At 39.9% G+C, this 19590-nt stretch overlaps 1 protein-coding gene across 6 annotated transcripts in view; it reads left to right on the top strand.

Annotated features, from left to right (window-relative positions):
• The window catches only part of SOAT1 (sterol O-acyltransferase 1), a 58028-nt gene that overhangs the window by 22638 nt on the left and 15800 nt on the right, over positions 1 to 19590 (top strand). For all 6 annotated transcript variants that reach the window (XM_032643725.1, XM_032643728.1, XM_032643722.1 and 3 more), the window contains one exon: positions 3747 to 3805. In XM_032643725.1, coding sequence (XP_032499616.1) covers positions 3747 to 3805 — 59 coding nt within the window. The remainder of the gene's footprint in view (positions 1 to 3746; positions 3806 to 19590) is intronic.

The raw sequence follows: 19590 nt of genomic DNA on the forward strand, positions 1-19590 counted from the left end.
ATTAGATTTTTGATACTTCAAGGAGTAAATTTTTAAATACTCAATTCAATGTTGTAGACTTTACAAGTGTGAGGTAGTGTTCATGAAGATAAATGTCTGCAAGCCTGACTTCTTAGAGATAAGAGGGTTAGGAAAAAACAAAATCTAGAGGAGCTTTCTTTAAGGATTTATCTTTGGGTCTACTAATAGGTATTATCAGTTAATGATCAGTTATCAGTTAGTGATATTAATAGATCTAGGCAGGTATTTCAGAAATTGCATGACCCTCAGTCCTGGCTTATCCCTATTTCATGGTCAATGTTTTAGAAATTTAGAAACCTTGAGTTGATTTATGTGGTTGGGTGTCTGTACATAGTTCTTTATTTTTTAATTTTTATTTTATTTTTATATATTTTAAACATTTATTTATTTATGGCTGTGTTGGGTCTTTGTTGCTGTGCACGGGCTTTCTCTAGTTGCGGCCAGTGCGGGCTACTCTTTGTTGCGGTGCACGGGCTTCTCATTGCAGTGGCTTCTCTTGTTGTGGAGCATGGGCTCTAGGTGCATGGGCTTCAGTATTTGTGGCACGCGGGCTCAGTAGTTGTGGTGCAGGGGCTTAGTTGCTCTGCAGCTTGTGGGATCTTCCCAGACCAGGGATGGAACCCATGTCCCCTGCATTGGCAGGTGGATTCTTAACCATTGTGCCACCAGGGAATTCCCTGTATATAGTTCTTTAAATCACTGGATGTTAGCTTTTAGAGTATTATTCTTTTAATTTTTATGACATTTAAGTTTGGGTGGGTAGCAAGAAAGTAATTTTGAATATTGTGTGAGGTTAGTTTTAAGGTGAAAGAAAATGAATTGAATTGGATTTTTAATATATTTTTCTTTGACTTTATATAACTTTACTGTCACTTGGAGCGGGGCCTTTAGAGATTCTCGTCTAAGTGAGAAAAAACTCTTTCCCTGCTTTCCAGACCCTGACTCCTCAAAGCCAGTTTGAATGGTGGTTAGGTTATTTATGGATAGACATTCCTTTTGGGAATGATGCACAGGTAGTGAGAATTAATCTTTGGCATCTTCTTCCCCATCCCCCTATGGTAATTAGTTGAAGGGAAGAAGTTTCTGTATTCATTTATTTATGAAGTAAATAGCTTATTTATGAATCCATGGTCTGATCATAGATGGTAGAGAACTAAATAAAAGTATTTTTACAGCTGATGGAAAAATCAAATGGATATTTGTTTTACCTTCATATTTCTTACCTAATAAGTTACCAATTTGGGAATATTTTCAAGTTATCCTCTCCTGTCCATTCTCAGCGCTAATGTTTTGGCTTATGGCGACATCATTTCTTGTCAGGATTTATTGCATTTCTCTTATGTGGTCCTTTCTTCCTCTCCTGCCAGAGAGTGGGGTTTTCCAATATCAGATCAGTTACTCTTCTGCTTAAAATTCTTAGTTTCCTCAAAGCCCTTGTTGTGATACGCACAGGCTCTCCGTGATATGACCTCTAGCCTCCTTCCCAGTCATAAACTTCACTATTATCAACAGTTGAAGATATTATTTCACTGTTTGCCGGCTTCTGTTGTTGGTGTTGATGAGTCAGACACTCAGCATAATGGCAATTCTCTTGAAGGTGATATTTTCTTCCTGGGTGCTTTTAAGAGTCCTTTTGTTTTGTGTTTTGTTTTTAAATAAACCTCTATGTTACACAGTTTCACTATGATGTATCTTTACCCTGCTTGGGATTCTTTGATCTTCCTTTGAGGATTGGCTTTTTTTTAACACTTCCAGAAAGTTCTCGGCCATTATTACTTCAAATTTTTCCTCTCCTTATAGAGCTTTCATTAGGTGCATTTTGGACCTTCACATTCTCCATGCCTTTTTTCCAAGTGGAATATTGTGAAACGATATAAAGAATCAAAATGTCCAATAGAGGATTAAATAAATTCTATTTCAGGCATAAAAATAGAATAGTAGACCAATAAAAATGATGTGGAAGAATATATAATGATATGCAAAGATACTAACAATATGTTAAATGAAAACAGGTTACCAAACAGTATTCATAATGACTCTGTTTTTATAGTATGTATATTTATAATATTATATTTAATATTATTATTTAATTTTTGCCAAAGTAAAAGGACAAATAATATTTACCAAAATGTTAAAATTAGTTGCTTGAATATCATAGGATAATGAGTGATCTTATTAGATCGTTTTTTGGAGGCTTGGATTTTTAATTTTCTATAAATGGGAGGGGGGTTTTCATTTCTCTTGTGTATTTACCTAGGGGTGGAATTTCTGGGTTAAATGGTACCTCTGTGTTTACCTTTTGAGGAACTTCCAGACTTTTTCAAAAGCATTGTGTCATTTTACATTCTCACCAGCAATGTAGGAGGGTTTTAATTTCTCCATGTTCTGATCAAAGCTTTTTTCTCCTCACTTAAAAAACTGTTTTGGGACTTCCCTGGTGGCGCAGTGGTTAAGAATCCTCCTGCCAATGCAGGGGACGTGGGTTCGATCCCTGGTCCAGGAAGATCCCACAACTTCTCAGTTGCTTCCAGGTCTCTGGAGCAACTGAGCCCGTGGGCCACAACTACTGAGACTGTGCTCTAGACCCTATGAGCCACAACTACTGAGCCCATGGTGCTGAAACTACTGAAGCCTGCGCACTCTAGGGCCTGCGTGCCGCAACTACTGAAGCCCGTGCGCCTACAGCCTGTGCTCCGCAGCAAGAGGAGCCACCGCAATGAGAAGCCCGTGCACCACAACGAAGGGTACCTCCTACTCACCACAACTGGAGAAAGCCCACACACAGCAACGAAGACCCAACACAAACAAAAAAATTTTTTAAATAGTAAATAATAAACTCTATTTTATTTGTACCAAGCTTATAAACATCATTGTTACAAGTGTTTATTAACACTCTCTAATTGTATTACAGAAAAGCTATCACATCCAATCCCTGAAATAATGCTCTTCTCAAAATTTCCTGCTTGTACAACTCTTTTTCTAGCTTTATTGAGATAATTGACACATAACATTGTATTAGCTTAAGGTGTACAATGGCCAACACTTATGTGTTTTGATTATAACCATCCTAGTGGGTATGAAATGATATTTCTTTGTGGTTTTGATTTGCATTTCCCTGATGGCCAGTGATATTGAGCATCTTTTCAGATGGTATTGACCATTTGTATATCTTTTTTGGAGACATGTCTTTTCAGATGCTTAAGTTGGACTATTCATCTTTACCATTGAGTTGTAGGAGTTCTTTACATATTCTGGATGCAGGTTCCGGATCAGATTTGCAAGTGTTTTTCTCCGTTTTGCGTCTTTTTACTTCTTTGGAGCAGAAACTTTTTTTTTTTTTAATTTTTGACCAAGTCCGATTTATTTAGTTTTTCTATTGTTGCTTGTACATTTTACTACTCATAGTTGCAGGATCCATTCACAGAAACTAATTTCCTCTACTGTCAGAATTTCCTATACTGTCAGCATCCTATGATTAATATAGTTGTAAGTACTGTGTGTACATATAGTAGTTTTGGTTTTTTTCAACTTAGCATTTTTATGTATAAATTTCCTTCTATTTATATTGCCCATGCTTCATTTTTAAGAGTTGTGTCATGTTTTGTGGTTGTAGCATAGTTTACATAGTCGTCATTTTTCGCTTGTTTTTCAACTTCACGATTTAAATAATGTTGATAGGTAACTATCTCCATCAACTTAAAAGTTATATTTTTTTCTTTCCTTAGGTCGGATTGATTTAAAACAGCTGATAGCAAAGAAGATACAGTTGACAGCAGAGGCAGAGGTAAGTAACTCCCTCTTCCAGAAACAAAAATGTAGAGTTTTAGGGTAAAGAGTTTTATTCAGTACAATTTTTAATGCTAAACTGTGTAAAGAGTTATTTACATTTCTTAACAGTCGACATGAAACAGGAAAATAAGGTCTGCCATCTCATCATCCTATGTAAGAACCAGATTGTTTTTTGTTTTTTTTTTCTGTACTATCATCCATCACTCTCATTTTCTGGCTTTTAACAGTAAAACTCAATTTTAGCAAACATGATACAGTTGAATGCTTGTGTAAGTGCTTGTGTAGGTGCTTTATGAAAGTATCTATCATGTTTCATAGTAAATAATAGGCCTTCAATAAACATTGAATCTGAATTTAGAAGTAGATTCCCTGTTATAGATGTAGAAGAAATAGAAATATCAACTCACAAACAACATCAAGACATTTCAGGGAATTCCTGGCGGTCCAGCAGTTAGGACTTGACGCTTTCACTGTGGTGGCCCGAGTCCAGTCCCTGGTTGGGAAACTAAGATCCTGGAAGCTGTGCAGCACAGCCAAAAAATAACTAAATAACAGACGTTTCAAGCAGGGCAAACAGTTCTACAAGTTAGAATTCAGCAGTGACCTCAGGAAATTCTGGAGGACAAAGAACACTTAAAAAAAAACAGCAAAAAAAACTGGGACTTCCCTGGTGGCACAGTGGTTAGGAGTCCTCCTGCCAATGCAGGGGACACGGGTTCGCGACCTCATCTGGAAGATCCCACGTGCCATGGAGCAACTAAGCCCATGCGCCTCAGCTACTGAGCCTGCGCTCTACAGCCCGCGAGCCACAACTACTGAGCCTGCACGCCTAGGGCCTGTGCTCTGCAGTGGGAGAGGCCACCACAGTGAGAGGCCCACACACTGCAGTGAGGAGTGACCCCCACTTGCCGCAACTAAAGAGAGCCCGCACACAGTGACGAGACCCAATGCAGCCAAAAATAAATTTAAAAAATAATTTTATATAAAAACAATCTAATACTCTGTGTGCCAAATGTAAGTTGACTTCAAATCCAAGGCAGCCTCTCGTTTTCCCAATAAGATCACTTCCAAAATTTCTAAGGTTTTTAAGAGTCCTTTGAAATACATGTCTGTTATTCCTTTTAAAAATTTATTTCAGTGAATGGTTTCCTCCAAGCATGTGAATAACTTGTACTAACATAGGCTTAGTGGAAATGCTTGGGTTTTGGAGTCAGACAGACCCACCTCTATAACCTACCTTGTGAACTTAGGCAATTTGCTTATCAGTTTATTCATTCCCTGACACTGTTTTGAACACCTTCTACATGTCAGGCTCTGTTATTAGCCCTGGGATACATAACTAATCAAAATAAAGGGCCCTTTCTTCAGGAAGCTCACATTCTAACACAGGAGATTAGTCAATAAATAATAAACCTGAAAAGCAAATGACCTATATGGTACAAAAATACATAAGTGCTCAGCAAAAGAAAAAAAATTATTGGCCAACTTGAATATATGAACATCCAATGATGTGGATGAAATAGCCCTGTTTTTATTAATTTAGTTACGTATGCATGCATGCATATATGCATTTATATAGAATACTGTAAATATCGATATTTTTATCCTGTTTCATAAAACAGTATATGCAAGATTGTTTGCATTCACTTTGATATTAGTGTCTTTGTAATTGTGAGAGCTAGTTTTTCAGTTATTTCCAGTCCTGGGGTATTTTCACTGTCATCTCGTTTGTTGGAGATCCAGCACTTTTTGAGTCCAGGGATGGTGCTCTCACTAGACATTTTACTACAAGTACCTATTTGCTTAACATTGTGATATCTCCCTGCCCCCCCCCCCCCCCGCCAATTCCGGAGGTATATATGTGTTTTCTACAATATAAGCACTTTACATTGCTTTATAAAGTGGTATTCAAAAGGTATATTGACTATACTTGAAACTGAGAGTCTAGACTTCTAGTTAATAGTGTGTTACATTTTATTTTTCCTGATTCCATTAGGTTACCTGTGTAAGCCTTTAAAACTACAGTGATCAAGGCCATTTCTGGTGAATGTCTTTTCCAGTTAAAAATTTGTTGTCCCATTATAAGAGATTGAAGACTTGATGATTTGGTAACTTGCACTTCTCTGAGGGCTAATTTATAATTTTGGCTAACAAAAGAAAACTCTTTAGTTTGTAGGCATATGTGCTATTTTTAAGGGCCCATTCTTGCAAATTTAGTCATTACAATGAAGAAATTTTGTTTTTATGGCTTACCAGAGTATTCCTGACCTTTATTCCTCTAGACGGGCTGGACACCTTCCATTCCTTTTCAGATTCCCCTTCTGTTCCTCTTCTGCTTCTTGTCCCCTTCCCAGAAAGAACACAAAGCCCTTATTGTGCTCTGCTTGTGAGGGAACGTTTTCACATTCGTGAAAGCGCAGTCCATACCTGCTGTCATTGCTATTTATTTTAAAAATCTGAGGTGGGAGGGAATTTAAAAAAAATATAGCATCAGTAACCCAAAGAGGAAAGGGAATGTAGAGTGAGAAGAAAAAGGAGAGGGGAGAGGGGGAATGGAGGGAATGTTTCAAGGATTTAAGTTGAAACTTTGTTTTTAAAGAGAATATTCTACTTCTCTACTTTATATATGAATCAGTGAATAATATTATTCTTCAGTTTGGTCAGTTGGAAAGATTTGAAGGAGAGAGAAAGAAATGGATGAAGTAAGGGAATAGAAGCGGAGGGAAAGGTAGAGGTTCGTTTAGCTAGTATTATTTATTACTCTGTGTTGTGCAAGACTTGTTCCCGGTCATTGAAGGAGGGCATGGCTTGAACAGAGGTATGGAGGAAAGAAACTTAAACTGTGTCTTGGAAATTACACTTGATTAGCATCTGTGCCCCTGGTGGAGCATGACAGAAAGAAAAATAAAATTTGGGCTAGATTGTAAGCCTTTTTTTTCCTATCTTCATGCCCTTGTTCATGAAGCTCTTCCTACTTGAAATTTCCTTTAACTTCCTACCTTCACCAATCAAAATACTGTATATCCTTCAAATTCTCACTCAAATGCTGCTGCTTCTAAAGTTTTCTAGGGCTTCCCTGGTGGCGCAGTGGTTGAGAATCTGCCTGCCAATGCAGGGGACACGGGTTCGAGCCCTGGTCTGGGAAGATCCCACATGCTGCGGAGCGGCAGGGCCCGTGGGCCACAACTACTGAGCCTGCGCGTCTGGAGCCTGTGCTCCGCAACAAGAGAGGCCATGATAGTGAGAGGCCCGCGCACCGCGATGAAGAGTGGCCCCTGCTTGCCGCAACTAGAGAAAGCCCTCGCACAGAAGCAAAGACCCAACACAGCTATAAATAAATAAATTAATTAAATTTTTAAAAATTTAAAGTTTTCTAAATACCCCAGCTTGAAATGATGTCCTCCCTTTTATACTTCTAAGGTCTTAGCATATACTCTATTTGTTATACACTGCTTGTTCTGAGTGAATCACCAAAATTCCTTTGGGGAACTTATGGACAATTTGACTTAGGAGTGTTTTAATTGGCATTTTGGTATCTGAAGAGATTGAACATCTTGCCATTATTAATTGCAGCGTTTTTGCGGGAGATACATTAGGAATGCTATACTGATATCAAAGTTGAAGATACTCTATAGAGTTTGGAAACACTGAGACCAGATTGGAAGCTACTGTAATATTTTAGTATTCTAGACTGAGTAAATAGGGACAGGGAGGAGAAGGGAACTGCATTTAGAAGTCCTGTTATGGGCTAGGCCTTATATTAGGTAGGTGCTTTATGTATGTAATCTTATTTACTTAAATTATCCCATTCATAACAGTGATGTCTAACTGGTTATGTTTTTTTGTTGTTTTGCTTTATTAGTAACATTTACTAATATGCGATGACCATTGAGGTGGCAGGTATGTGAATATTGTTCAGAGCCATGAAATTTACTTGTTCTTTTCCCTTGTGGGTTTTTAGAAATAATTTTAGAGACAAGTGAAAATGAACAATCTTTCTAGTCATTTGTAATTTGGTGTCATGTTCCAACCCAGCTGGCCACTCTTACCCTAATGTTTAAAGTAAGAACACTGGACTAGTTATCTCCGGGGTCCCCTTCAGCTCTAACAATCTGTGTCATCATTGTGTAGCTAACTTAAACTTTTGCTCCTAATTCTCTACTTCCTGTTGTAAAGGGAATAAATAGCCTATAGCTCTTACTGGGCAACTCTTTCGGCTCCATGGCACTAGAGTTGTTAGATAAAATCCAGTATGCCTAGTTAAATTTGAATTTCAGGCAAACCACAGATAGTTTGTTGGTCATCATGCAATATTCGGGACATACCTAGACTAAAAAAGTTAGTTGTTTATCAAATTCAAATTTAACCAACTGTCCTAAATATATATATTGGGGGGTGTCTCCTATATTTTTATTTGCTAAATATGGCAACTTGCAAAGAATTCAGTGAAAATTTATATGTACAGATAGAGGAGCTCCTATTAAGGAAAGGTGTGAAGAAGGTTGTCAAGTACTGAGCAAGCTCTTTAGTCCTAAGGGAAGAGAAATGAGAGAGGTGATGACATTAGTGGGTTGAACTGATTGAATTTTTTAAGGTCACTTCTAGGTCTAAATGCTGTCATAAAAAAAACTTTGAAGTACTTAATTAAAAAAATATGGTGCTAGTGGGGTCATAGAGCACTGTGTAACTCTGAATCGTGACCTTTTGAAATCCTTAGAATTGTGTTGTAACAAGCCTTTAAAGATCTTGGAACAGTCCAAGGGAGATTCAAATGATTAGGTTCCAACCAGCTACATCAGAGCTACATTATCTACATTAGTAGAGAAATTAGCTTTGTTTAACATTGTTTTATATTTTTTCTGTTGGTTGCAGATAACAGAAACCTACTTTGCCTTATTTAAGCATAAAAGGAAGTGTATTTGAAAGATTAATGTATCTCATAGAATCCTAGGAGAAGTCAAACACACTCAGGCTTTGGAAAGGATATTTATTTTAATGGCAAGAGTTCAGCTATTTCTGAATTTTTCAGTTAGTAAGGTTTCCAGTCATGCTTTCTAAGCTCAGAGTTTCAGGTCTATGAGAGAGAGAATTGAATTTTGTTCAGAAGGGCAGGGCCATATAGTACAGCCCCAAACTGGACATGGGGTGCCTGTCCTCACCTTTGAGGACAGTTTCCAGAGGAAAGTGAGTATGTTGAGAAGAGAAAAGAGGATATCTTTACTATTGATGTTTGTAGAACTTTTATTAAGGTACACAATTTTATAGAGGAAATGTTAGGTCTAGTGTGAAAATTGAAGGGATGAAAATTTACTTTCTATTCTTCTTAAAAATAAATATTTATATTTCGCTTGCTTCTTATATAGCATTTCTAGTGTTGTTTTTCATATTAGTATCTAGTGCAGCTGCCTGACCATTAAATGAGCAGTCTGTAATGAGTACGACTCAAATGGCATGTCTGCAAACGAGGCCTCCTCTTCATGGCTTATCACTTGTTCAAGTAAAGTAAGAAGTTTCTGGATAGTGCCAACTTATTTGATTTGTTGACAGACTGCTGGAAAGACAAGTCGAAGGGTTTTCTGCCCAGAAATTCTTTGATCATTTGTATAAGTTGAGATTAGCTTGTGCTGTAATAGCAACACAAGATGAACACAAGTAATTGTGGCTTAAACAAGATGGAAGTGCATTTTCCTCTTGTATAAATGATCCAGAGGTGAGAGGTCCACAGCTGGTATGGACCTGGTCCATACCAGGACCAGGTGACTCTGGTCCTCAGCGACTCCTCCTTCTACCTCCCTGCCTCACCATTTGTAGGCTGTGATTTGTCTTCTCATTGTCCAAGTGGCTTCAGCCATTTCATCTGAGTTTCAAAGAGCAGAATTGATGTAGGGGAAGAAAGGGGGCAAGGAACAGGTACCAGCTGTCTTTTTTTTTTTTGCGGTATGCGGGCCTCTCACTGTTATGGCCTCTCCCGTTGTGGAGCACAGGCTCCGGACGCGCAGGCTCAGCGGCCATGGCTCACGGGCCCAGCCGCTCCGCGGCATGTGGGATCTTCCCGGACTGGGGCACGAACCCATGTCCCCTGCATCGGCAGGCGGATTCTCAACCACTGCGCCACCAGGGAAGCCCCCCAGCTGTCTTTTAAGGAAGTTTTTCTGGAGGTTTTGTCAAACCGATTCTGCTTGTACCTCATTGGCAAGAACTTAGTCACCTGGCCACACCTAGGTGCAAAGGGAGACTGGGACATTTATTGATTCTGGGCATTTAGGTGCCCAGGTAAAAATTAGGGGTTCTAGTACTAAGGAAGGGGGTGAGAAACGATAGGTTGACAACTAACAGTCACTATAATAACTATCCATTGTAGTTTACTACCCCTGATCTTCTGGTCAAATCTTACCTTCTTTTGGCTGTGTAAGTGTGACTGCATTCTTCTATTTCCCTTTCTGCCTTTTCTCATTTTACTTAAATACGTAAATAAATGTATTAGTCTCTAGTCTGCTTTGATGAACCTTGGGAAAGTCAGTTCATTGTTCTTTATGATTTCATCACTTATTTACAAAATGAAGAAATGTACCTGCCGCATTGCCCCTTAGGAACGTTCAGTAATTTAGTTGCATGAACAACACTTAGTTGGTTCCTTTGTCTGTCAGGCACTACATTAGGTGCTGAGATTTTGAAGACGTCGTTTCTGTTCTCGTGCTAGCCGAGAATACTATGTATAAAATGGATAAGCAAGAGGAACAGCAATTGAGTTAGATACCTTTAAAAGGTTCATTGAAAGCTATAAGGTGATGTCACTGTAAGTTGGTATTCTTGGTAAGAAAATACATGATTTTAGAGCTCTGTTGAAGATCTTACAGGTGATGGTTACCCTCTGTTTTGTAATGTCTCTGGAAACAAGAAAACACTGTGCTGTGTAGTGTAATTCACTTGGCAGCTTTTTTTTTCCATAGTGCCAAACAAAGATCAGTGGCATCTTAGATAAGGTACTTTCTTTTAGGAAAAAAGTGCAAGGTTTAAAAGATTTTATTTTAATGTTATGATACCATATCACAGCAGGAGGATTGTTTCAAGAACAGGAGGAATATATTTTCTTAATTAATGTAGTTTTTTTTTTCTGATTATAGAAGTAATATAGGCTCATTGCAGAAAATTTATGAGACAAAGTATAAAAAGGAAACACTCACCACCCATATGTCCACCACTTGGAGATAATATTTTGGTTTATTTTCTCCCGTAATTTGTTTTCCTTCTTATATCGTATGCACAGATCCAAGTAGACACATGCAGGCATGTGTGTCAGATACATTAGCAAAATCAGCATCCATTTATATATTCAGTTATATATTTTTCTTAACATCATTTTGTGGCTTTTTTTGGGTTAAAATATTCTTTGAAAATGTGATTTTTTAAAAATTATTTCATGATAGTCATTTGTACAGATGTATCATATGGTAACTACTGGGAATGTAATATTTTTACTCCTTTCTGGTTTTCTAGCATTTAATAATGGCTAATGAAGTGAAGGAGGTAGGCCGTGATGATGAGAAACTGTAATATATACCATTTGGATAGTTAAGATGCAGGAGCTACCTAAGTAGATTAAGGTAAATAAATGTGTTTCAGCTCAGTTTAGACTGATAACAATATGATATCAAGAATATTGTAGTCTAACTTAAGTTGGGAAATAGCCCAGGATGAATTTTATTTTAAATAAAAAGGGATTAAAATTCAGAGCTCTAATTTGATTAGTTCCTGGTTTGTCTTGAACCTTTGGCTTCCTGTATTAAGGATTATGTAACAGTTATACTCAAGACTTTTTCTGACTGTGTAGGAGGAATTTATTACAGTGCACTGTTTAGGACTTTAAACCTCTTCTACATTGATGCCTGCAAATGAAACGTTTGTAATAGAACTAAGCCAAACAACACCTTTTTACTAGATTACCTACCATTTTCAGGCTACATGTATGTACATCATTGACTTTTTAGGTTTTACTTTTTTGGCTTATGGTGCTAATCATATAGAAACTATTTTATATAAAGTACAGTGGAAAGCAATATAATATAATGCGAACTCTGAGGTCAGATAGACTGGAGTTCTGATCCTAGTTCTATAGCCTACAAGTGGTGACCTTGGGTAAGTCACATCACTTGACTTGTTCACGCTTAGATCTCTCATATGTAAAATAGGAATTCTATTGCCTACTTCAAAGACTGTTTTAAGACTAGAAATAATATTTAAAAGGCCCTAAGAGAGTATCTAGCATAAAGCAGTCATTCAATTATTAACAACCATTATCAACAATAAGAACAGTAGTGATTTTTAGTCCCTTTCCCTTTATATTTTCCACAGAGAAATCAGGGCTATGTAGTTTTGTTTTGTTTGAGATATCTACTTTCTGCTCTATAATAGATACTGAATAAAGCAAGCAGTGGTATGAGTAGGGGTTTCGGGGGCAGGAGTTGATATCAAAAGCTGTTTGGAAATATATTTAACACCTATAGTCTTGGCAGTTGTTTTGCTGAGAGGTGACTGTAGAGTGGTTAACAAATAGACATGGTTTTAAAGTCAGGTGGGGGAGATAGACATTAAGACACCAAAAAATAGAAATATAAAGCATTTTAGATTGTGTTAAGTACAATGATGGAAAAGAATAAGATGCAGTATACATTAGAGTGAATTGTTAGGGGAGCCCTCTCTTGGGGATTCAATTTAAACACTGTATTACCTGCTCTGCTGTGTTACTTGCTTTGCCTGAAAAGGTCAGGTTTCTGGTTCCATGCCACTGTGAGGTTAAAAGATTCTCTGTGCAAAGCCAGGCGGTAAATCAGAGAAACAAGTAATTCATGAACTACTGATATGACCTTGTGGAGTCAGAGTATAATATATGTATATATTTAATTTATTTAATTTATTTTTGGCTGCGTTGGGTCTTCGTTGCTGCACGTGGGCTTTCTCAAGTTGCGGCAAGCGGGGGCTACCCTTCGTTGCAGTGCTCGGGCTTCTCATTGCGGTGGCTTCTCTTGTTGTGGAGCACAGGCTCTAGGCACGCGGGCTTCAGTAGTTGTGGCTCGAGGGCTCAGTAGTTGTGGCTTACGGGCTTAGTTGCTCCGCGGCATGTGGGATCTTCCCAGACCAGGGCTCAAACCCGTGTCGCCCTGCATTGGCAGGCGGATTCTTTTTTTTTTTTTTTTTTTTTTTTTTTTGCGGTACGTGGGCCTCTCACTGTTGTGGCCTCTCCCGTTGCGGAGCACAGGCTCCGGACGCACAGGCTCAGCGGCCATGGCTCACGGGCCCAGCTGCTCCGCGGCATGTGGGATCTTCCCGGACTGGGGCACAAACCCGTGTCCCCTGCATCGGCAGGCGGACTCTCAACCACTGCGCCACCAGGGAAGCCCCGGCAGGCGGATTCTTAAGCACTGTGCCACAAGGGAAGCCCAGAGTATAATATTTTGTTTTTTAATTTTTTTTTACTTACTAGATCACCAGTTTATTATAAAAGGATATAATAGCTCAGGAACAGCCAGGTGGAAGAGATGCACAGGGCAAGTATGAGGAAAGGGTGCGGAGCTTCCATGCTCTCTGAGTGAGCCATTCTCCCTGCGTCACCATGGGTTCACCAACCCGGAAGTTCCAGAGTATAATATTTTATACTCTCTACTCAGAGTATACATGTTTATTTTGTGTTTCTTTCTCTCAGCCTACTTTATAATTTTTTCATGCCTCTGTAAGGGTTACTTTATCCATAAACGACCCTGCTCTTTTCACATTTTAAGACTCAGTCCAAAGCAACCTCTGTTTGGAAGGCTTTTTAGAAGTGTTCTCTTTCTGAAGTGCAAATCTGAATATGTTTATAAACCTTGTGCTTAAAACATTATTGGTTTTCAGTTGCCCTTAGGATAAAATGAAAAATTCTTAAAATGGGGGAATTCCCTGGCGGTCCAGTGGTTAGGACTCCTCCTTGCTTTCACTGCCGAGGGCCCAGGTTCAATCCCCGGTTGGGGGAACTTCCCTGGTGGTCAGATGGGTAAGACTCCATGCTCCCAATGCAGGGGTCTCGGGTTCAATCCCTGGTCGGGGAACTAGATCCCACATGCATGCCATAGCTAAGGAGTCTGCATGCTGCAACTGAAGATCCCGTGTGCCGCAACTAAGGCACGGTGTGGCCTAAATCAATCAATCAATTAATCAATCAATCCCCGATTGGGGAACTAAGATCCCACAAGCTGAGTGACATGGCAAAAAAACCAACAGAAAAACCTTAAAAGACCTGCATGAACTGTAGACCCTGTTTGCTTCTCCAGCCTCGTCTCTGATCACTTGTAGTGCCTTCACTGCGTTCCACCCGTAGAACCTTTGCTTCTTGGTGGTTGTTCCCCATTCTTAGAATCTTAGAGGTTGTCTCCTTTAGCTGCTTGTTTTAAAAATGAGGTTCTTTGATAGATTATCTAAGCACCTTGCTTTTCTAGTTTCTAGTTAACTGCCTGCTTCCTTCCTTCTGTTGTCCTTCTGTCTATCTGTTGTGCTGGGACAATCACATAGTCCATGGGCTGGATGAAGTTAATGTTAATAGAGATGAGATTGAGAAGATAAGTAAATTAGAAAGCCTATAAGCTTGTCTCCTTTTCAGGTTACTGATAGAAATTTTTAGGCAGATTTGTTGTCCCGTTTTGAAATTCTAATTAACACGAGTTTCATGCAATAGAAGAGCTCATTAGAAGGCAGAAGTGGAGCACTTCTTGTACTGTGTTTCCCTCTTACAAAGGGAATGACAGTAATAAGCAGTCACTCTTTATTTCTATCAGTACTTGGATACATGAAACGAGGAGGCTAAGGAAACTTAATAGTGTCCACAATAGAGTTCTTCCTTGCGTCCCAGTGGCAGCAGCTTCAATCAACTTTAATTCCTAATAGAGAAAGAAGACAAAGGCATCGTTGATGAAAAAAATTAGAAGTCCTTCTAAGAAAGAAGTGGAAAATTTTATTCGCACCAAATTGAGGATTATAACCTGAGAACAGCCTCTCAGAAAGCTCCAAGAACTGTCTGCCTGTGAGAGGTCATAGACAGTTATATTAAGCTTTTGAGATAGAGGGCTATACTTTAAATGACAGATTATTGACAGTTTACGCAATCCAGATCTAGAGGTATAAAGCAGGTAGTAGGTCATGGTTTTTGGGGCCCCTGACTAGATTAAGAAGGAAGGTTATCTCCTAAGGAGTTGTGACCCTTGATGAGATTAGAAGGAAGGTTATCTCCTAAGGAGGTCTGGTTAATGCACATGCACCACACACAATAAAGGGGAGGGAGGAGGTCCAAACAGGCAAAGAAAAATATTATGTTTAAATCTTTCTCGGCTTGCCATAAAATGTGAATTTTATATCATCAGCATTAAGAAATGCCTTCATGCTGTTGTCATCAAACCCAAGTTTGTGTGCCTGGTGCAGTGTGAAACCAAACAACCAAAACATCAGAGTTTGGAGCAGAGAAAAGTTTATTGCAAGGACCAAGCAAGTGTTACGCGAAAAACTGGGTTCACTGCTTGGTGGGTGTCAAGCCAAAAGACACAACCAAGGCAGAAAGCGGGAGGATTTATTCCTTTGAGAACACTGGGGATCTTTCCCAAAGCCGTGTCTCCCCAACAGCAAAATTGGGGAAGTTTTAAGCTAAGGGTACATGCATGTTCATGAAGGGGCTTGAGCTGAGAAGCATAGAATTGGGCCAAAGGTCCACAGAGTCTAAGCTTTAGTTGAAGTCATGAGGGTCAACGTCATTATTCCATCCTCCACCCGAGTGAGGGCCTTAGTTTCTGCTGAACTCAAAGATATTATGTATATCCCTTGAGGAGGAACTAAGACTATTGTTTCTTGACTCCTTTTCCTTTGTTCTGCATTCCCTTACTTCCCTTAAGATCATGAATTATGAGATCTGTTCAAGGGCAAGCATTGTGACCAGGCTTAGATCACAATATTACTCAGGCCAAAAATGGCTTCTCATATGTCAAGAAAGCCATGCCTAGTTTTCTTTCTCCGGGGACCCCCTACCCTATCTGCTTACACAAGGAGAATGGGTGGCTCATGCTCAGAAGACATGAACTCCGGGTGGTTTTCAGGGAAGAGTTCTTAAAGGCAGCATTTGGGGTGGCGGCTGTAGGGTGTATGACTTTCTTCTGATTGGTTGGTGGTGAGGTAACAGGGTGCTGTTCCAGGAATCTCAAATCACCCTTCTGGTTGAGACCAGTCTGGGGTCTGAGCCTGCAGTTACCATCTTCCACCTGGAATTGTTCCTTTAGAACAATTCGAAGATATGTATCAGATTGTTATGTATATCCCTTGAGGAGGATCTAGGATTCTGTTTTATTGTTGAACTGTCTTTCTTGACTGCTTTTCCTTTGTTTCTGCGTTCCCTAATTAGTAACTCTAGGAATCTGCCCTTTAGAACTCTGGGAAGGTCTAGGAGGCTCAAGCTTTTTTCCTACAAACAAGAAACAGGAAACACGAAGGCTTTTATACCTGGAAGGGCCCCGCAGGTTCCCGCTCAGTTTCACTGTCCACTGAAAGAACAACTCAAAAGGGAAAAGTTGTGAGTTAAGTTTTATTCAGGAACCTTATTCAGGGACCTCATAGCCCAAGAAATAGCCTCTTAGTGGCTCTGAGGAGACTGTTCAAAAGAGGCAGGAGAGGAGCCAGGATATATATGAGATTTTTGCCTGGGAAAAACATGTAGTCAAGCATAGAAGGATTACTGCTAATCACAAAGAATAGACATCTCAAATTAATGATTTGAGTGCTCTTCTATGTATAGGAGGATGCAAGAATCTGGGGCCATTTGAAAATTTTCCTTAGTGTGCAGTTTACTGTCTAGGGGGTCAGTATATCCAAAGCACAGAATGCTTCCTTGTTTTCTCCATCCTGAATTCCCCTCAAGGGTGGGTGACTGCAGTAGCAGTGGCTTGATCCTTGTAGAACTGGAATGGTGGGCAACATTCTTTGCTTACAGTAGGAGTTTTGGAATATGGGGAGAAAAAGAAGGGGAAAAGAGAATGGTTCGATTGACGAGGAGGGTGAGGATAAGGAGGTTGCTGTAGGCTTTGGAAATTGCAAGTGTTGGGGCATGTATGGCAGTGGCTCATCTGTGGGCGAGTAGTGAGTAAGGCACAAGAACTTGTGCCGTGAGAAGTTGAGTATTTTTAATTTGAGTTGGGTAGATAAATATCAACTTTTACTGATTTTTTTATAACAATCATTATGGCTTGTTTTTTTTCCCGTGCTTCTGGTCTACTTGACCCGATACTTAATTGGGAAGGGTGCTAGTTCCAGAGTATGAGGAATCCTAGTTAAAAGATTCCAGGCTTCTTTTTCAGTGTTGAATAAAATTTCAGCGGACTAATGTGAAAAGGGGGTAAAGTGTTAAGACCTTACATGGTTTAGCCCCTCTCCTGCCACCCTCCCCCTTCTTTTCTGTCCTCAACTCTTATCACTCTTTTGCTTCAACTATAATGTCCTATTTCCTTGCTATTACTCAAACAGGTCAAGGGTGTTCCTGCCTCAGGGCTTTTCACCCTTACGCTTCTTCTGTTACTTTTCCCACAGGTATGGACTAACTTGCCCTCTTACTTTCTTCAGATCTTATCAAATGTCATCTTATTTTTGAGGCTTTCTCTGACCTCTCTATGAAAAATAGCACCCTCTTTCCCCCAGACCCTTCTCTTTATTTCTTTCCCTAACACCATCCGGCATACTGTATGTCCTGTTTACCCCGACTGGAATTTTAAGTTCCATGAGGACAGGCACTAGGTTTTGTTCATTGTTGTATCTCCAGTGCCTGCAGCAGTGCCCTGAACTACACCTAGCACTTAGTGGAATGAACAAATTCTTTCCCTTCTTCTCTTTTAGTATATTTCTACGTGAGACGGCATTTTTGTACCTGAAAAAAACCTTCATTTATTAAGCAGTCCAGTGCTAGAGCTTAATGAGAAAATAACCACCACCACCACCACCACCTCCCGCTCCTTTTTTTTCGAGTGCCACTTTTTTGGGTGTTTGTTTTGTTTTTGGTTAGGGAAGCATTGTAACAGGGAAGAGCCAATTTTGACTCCACATTGGATCTGTTTCTTTTACTTTAACCTTTGCTTTTCGTTGCTTTTGTTATTATACATAATGGCCTGACTCAGGGAACCCTGCCCCTCTGCCTAAATGTTAAACTAAAGTTCCCCTGTTCAGCTCAGAGGGAGACAATCTGACCCTGCCCACCTGTGAATGGCTACAGAAAAGAAGAAATTAACACAACCCCTCATATTTTGCAAGACGAATGTCCTTTTTACTTTACTTCCTCACCTCCTCCCCATCTCTTCTATAAAAGAAACTGGCATCCAGACCCCGATAAGATGATTTTTTGGAGACCCCAGTCCTCCATCTTCCTGGTCTGCCAGCTTTCCGAATAAAGTCGTATTCTTTGCCTCAACACCTCATCTCCCGATTTATTGGCCTGTTGTGCGGCGAGCAGAGCGAGCTTGGACTCGGTAACAGCATCATGCCTATTGAAAAATTTCAGAATGAAGGTGGGTAGGGTCAGAATGTCTCTCTGTGAGCTGAACGAAGGCCTTTTAGTTTAACAGACAGAGGGACAGGGTTCCCTGTGGCAGGCTATTATGTATGCTTACAGCTATAGACAGTGATTATAATAACAAAAGCAACGAAACACAAAGGTTAAAGTAAAAGAAACAGATCCAACTTGGAGTCAGAATTGGCTGTTCCTTGTTAAAGTTTGGGGGTAGAAGTTTTTATAAGCAAAATTTGGGGTGAGGGCTGTAGGGTGTATGGCTTCCTTCTGGTTGGTTGGTGGTGAGGTAACAGGGCAGTGCTCCAGGAATCTTGCACTCAGCCTAAGGTTGCCATCCTCCATCTGGGTGGGGGCCTTTGTTCTACAGAAGAGCTCAAAGATAAAGTATCTTCCTTGAGGAGGAGCCAGGACCCTGTCCCAAGGCTTGCACTATTGTTTCTTGACTGCTCTGCCCTTGTTTCTGCATCCTCTCCCTTCCCTGATAAGCAGCTGTTTGAACCTTCCCTGTGAAACTCAGGGAAGGTCAAGGAGGCTGAATGAAGGCCTATTTCCTACAAACAAGAAATGGGGAACAGAGAAAGGCTTTTGTGCCCAGTTCTCACTGCCCGGGACCCCAAAAACATTTGGGAACTCTGGAAGGAGTAGTTTGAAAAACCTTTATATAGTTCCATTAGATACATTAATATTTTCAGGCTTTACTTTTTTTTTTGCGGTACGCGGGCCTCTTACTGTTGTGGCCTCTCCCGTTGCAGAGCACAGGCTCCGGACGCGTAGGCTCAGTGGCCATGGCTCACAGGCCCAGCCACTCCGCGGCGTGTGGGATCCCCCCGGACCGGGGCACGAACCCGTGTCACGAACTGCGCCACCAGGAAAGCCCCTGCCAATTTTAAAATACCCCAATTTACAATTTGAGCATCCACAGTAGGTGGCCCATTATAATTTGAAGAAAAAATTTTTTTTTGCCTCATACTTTTCAAAAACTAAGTTTTAAAGTGTTAAAATGTATAATAATTCTGTGTTATGAAAGTGTGTGTTGTAGTTAGATAAATATGTAGCTGTGGAGGTAGGAGTATACATTATTGTATAAATGTTGGTATCACAGAGAAATGGCATGACTTAGAGTATTCAATATAAACACTGGACACTTGGCACTGGAGGGGTTGCTTGAGAAGAAAGGGGACTTAAGATTATATAATGGTGACATAATATTGATTTTTGTT

Source organism: Phocoena sinus, chromosome 1, assembly GCF_008692025.1.
Source record: "Phocoena sinus isolate mPhoSin1 chromosome 1, mPhoSin1.pri, whole genome shotgun sequence".
Classification (NCBI taxonomy): Eukaryota; Metazoa; Chordata; class Mammalia; order Artiodactyla; family Phocoenidae; genus Phocoena; species Phocoena sinus.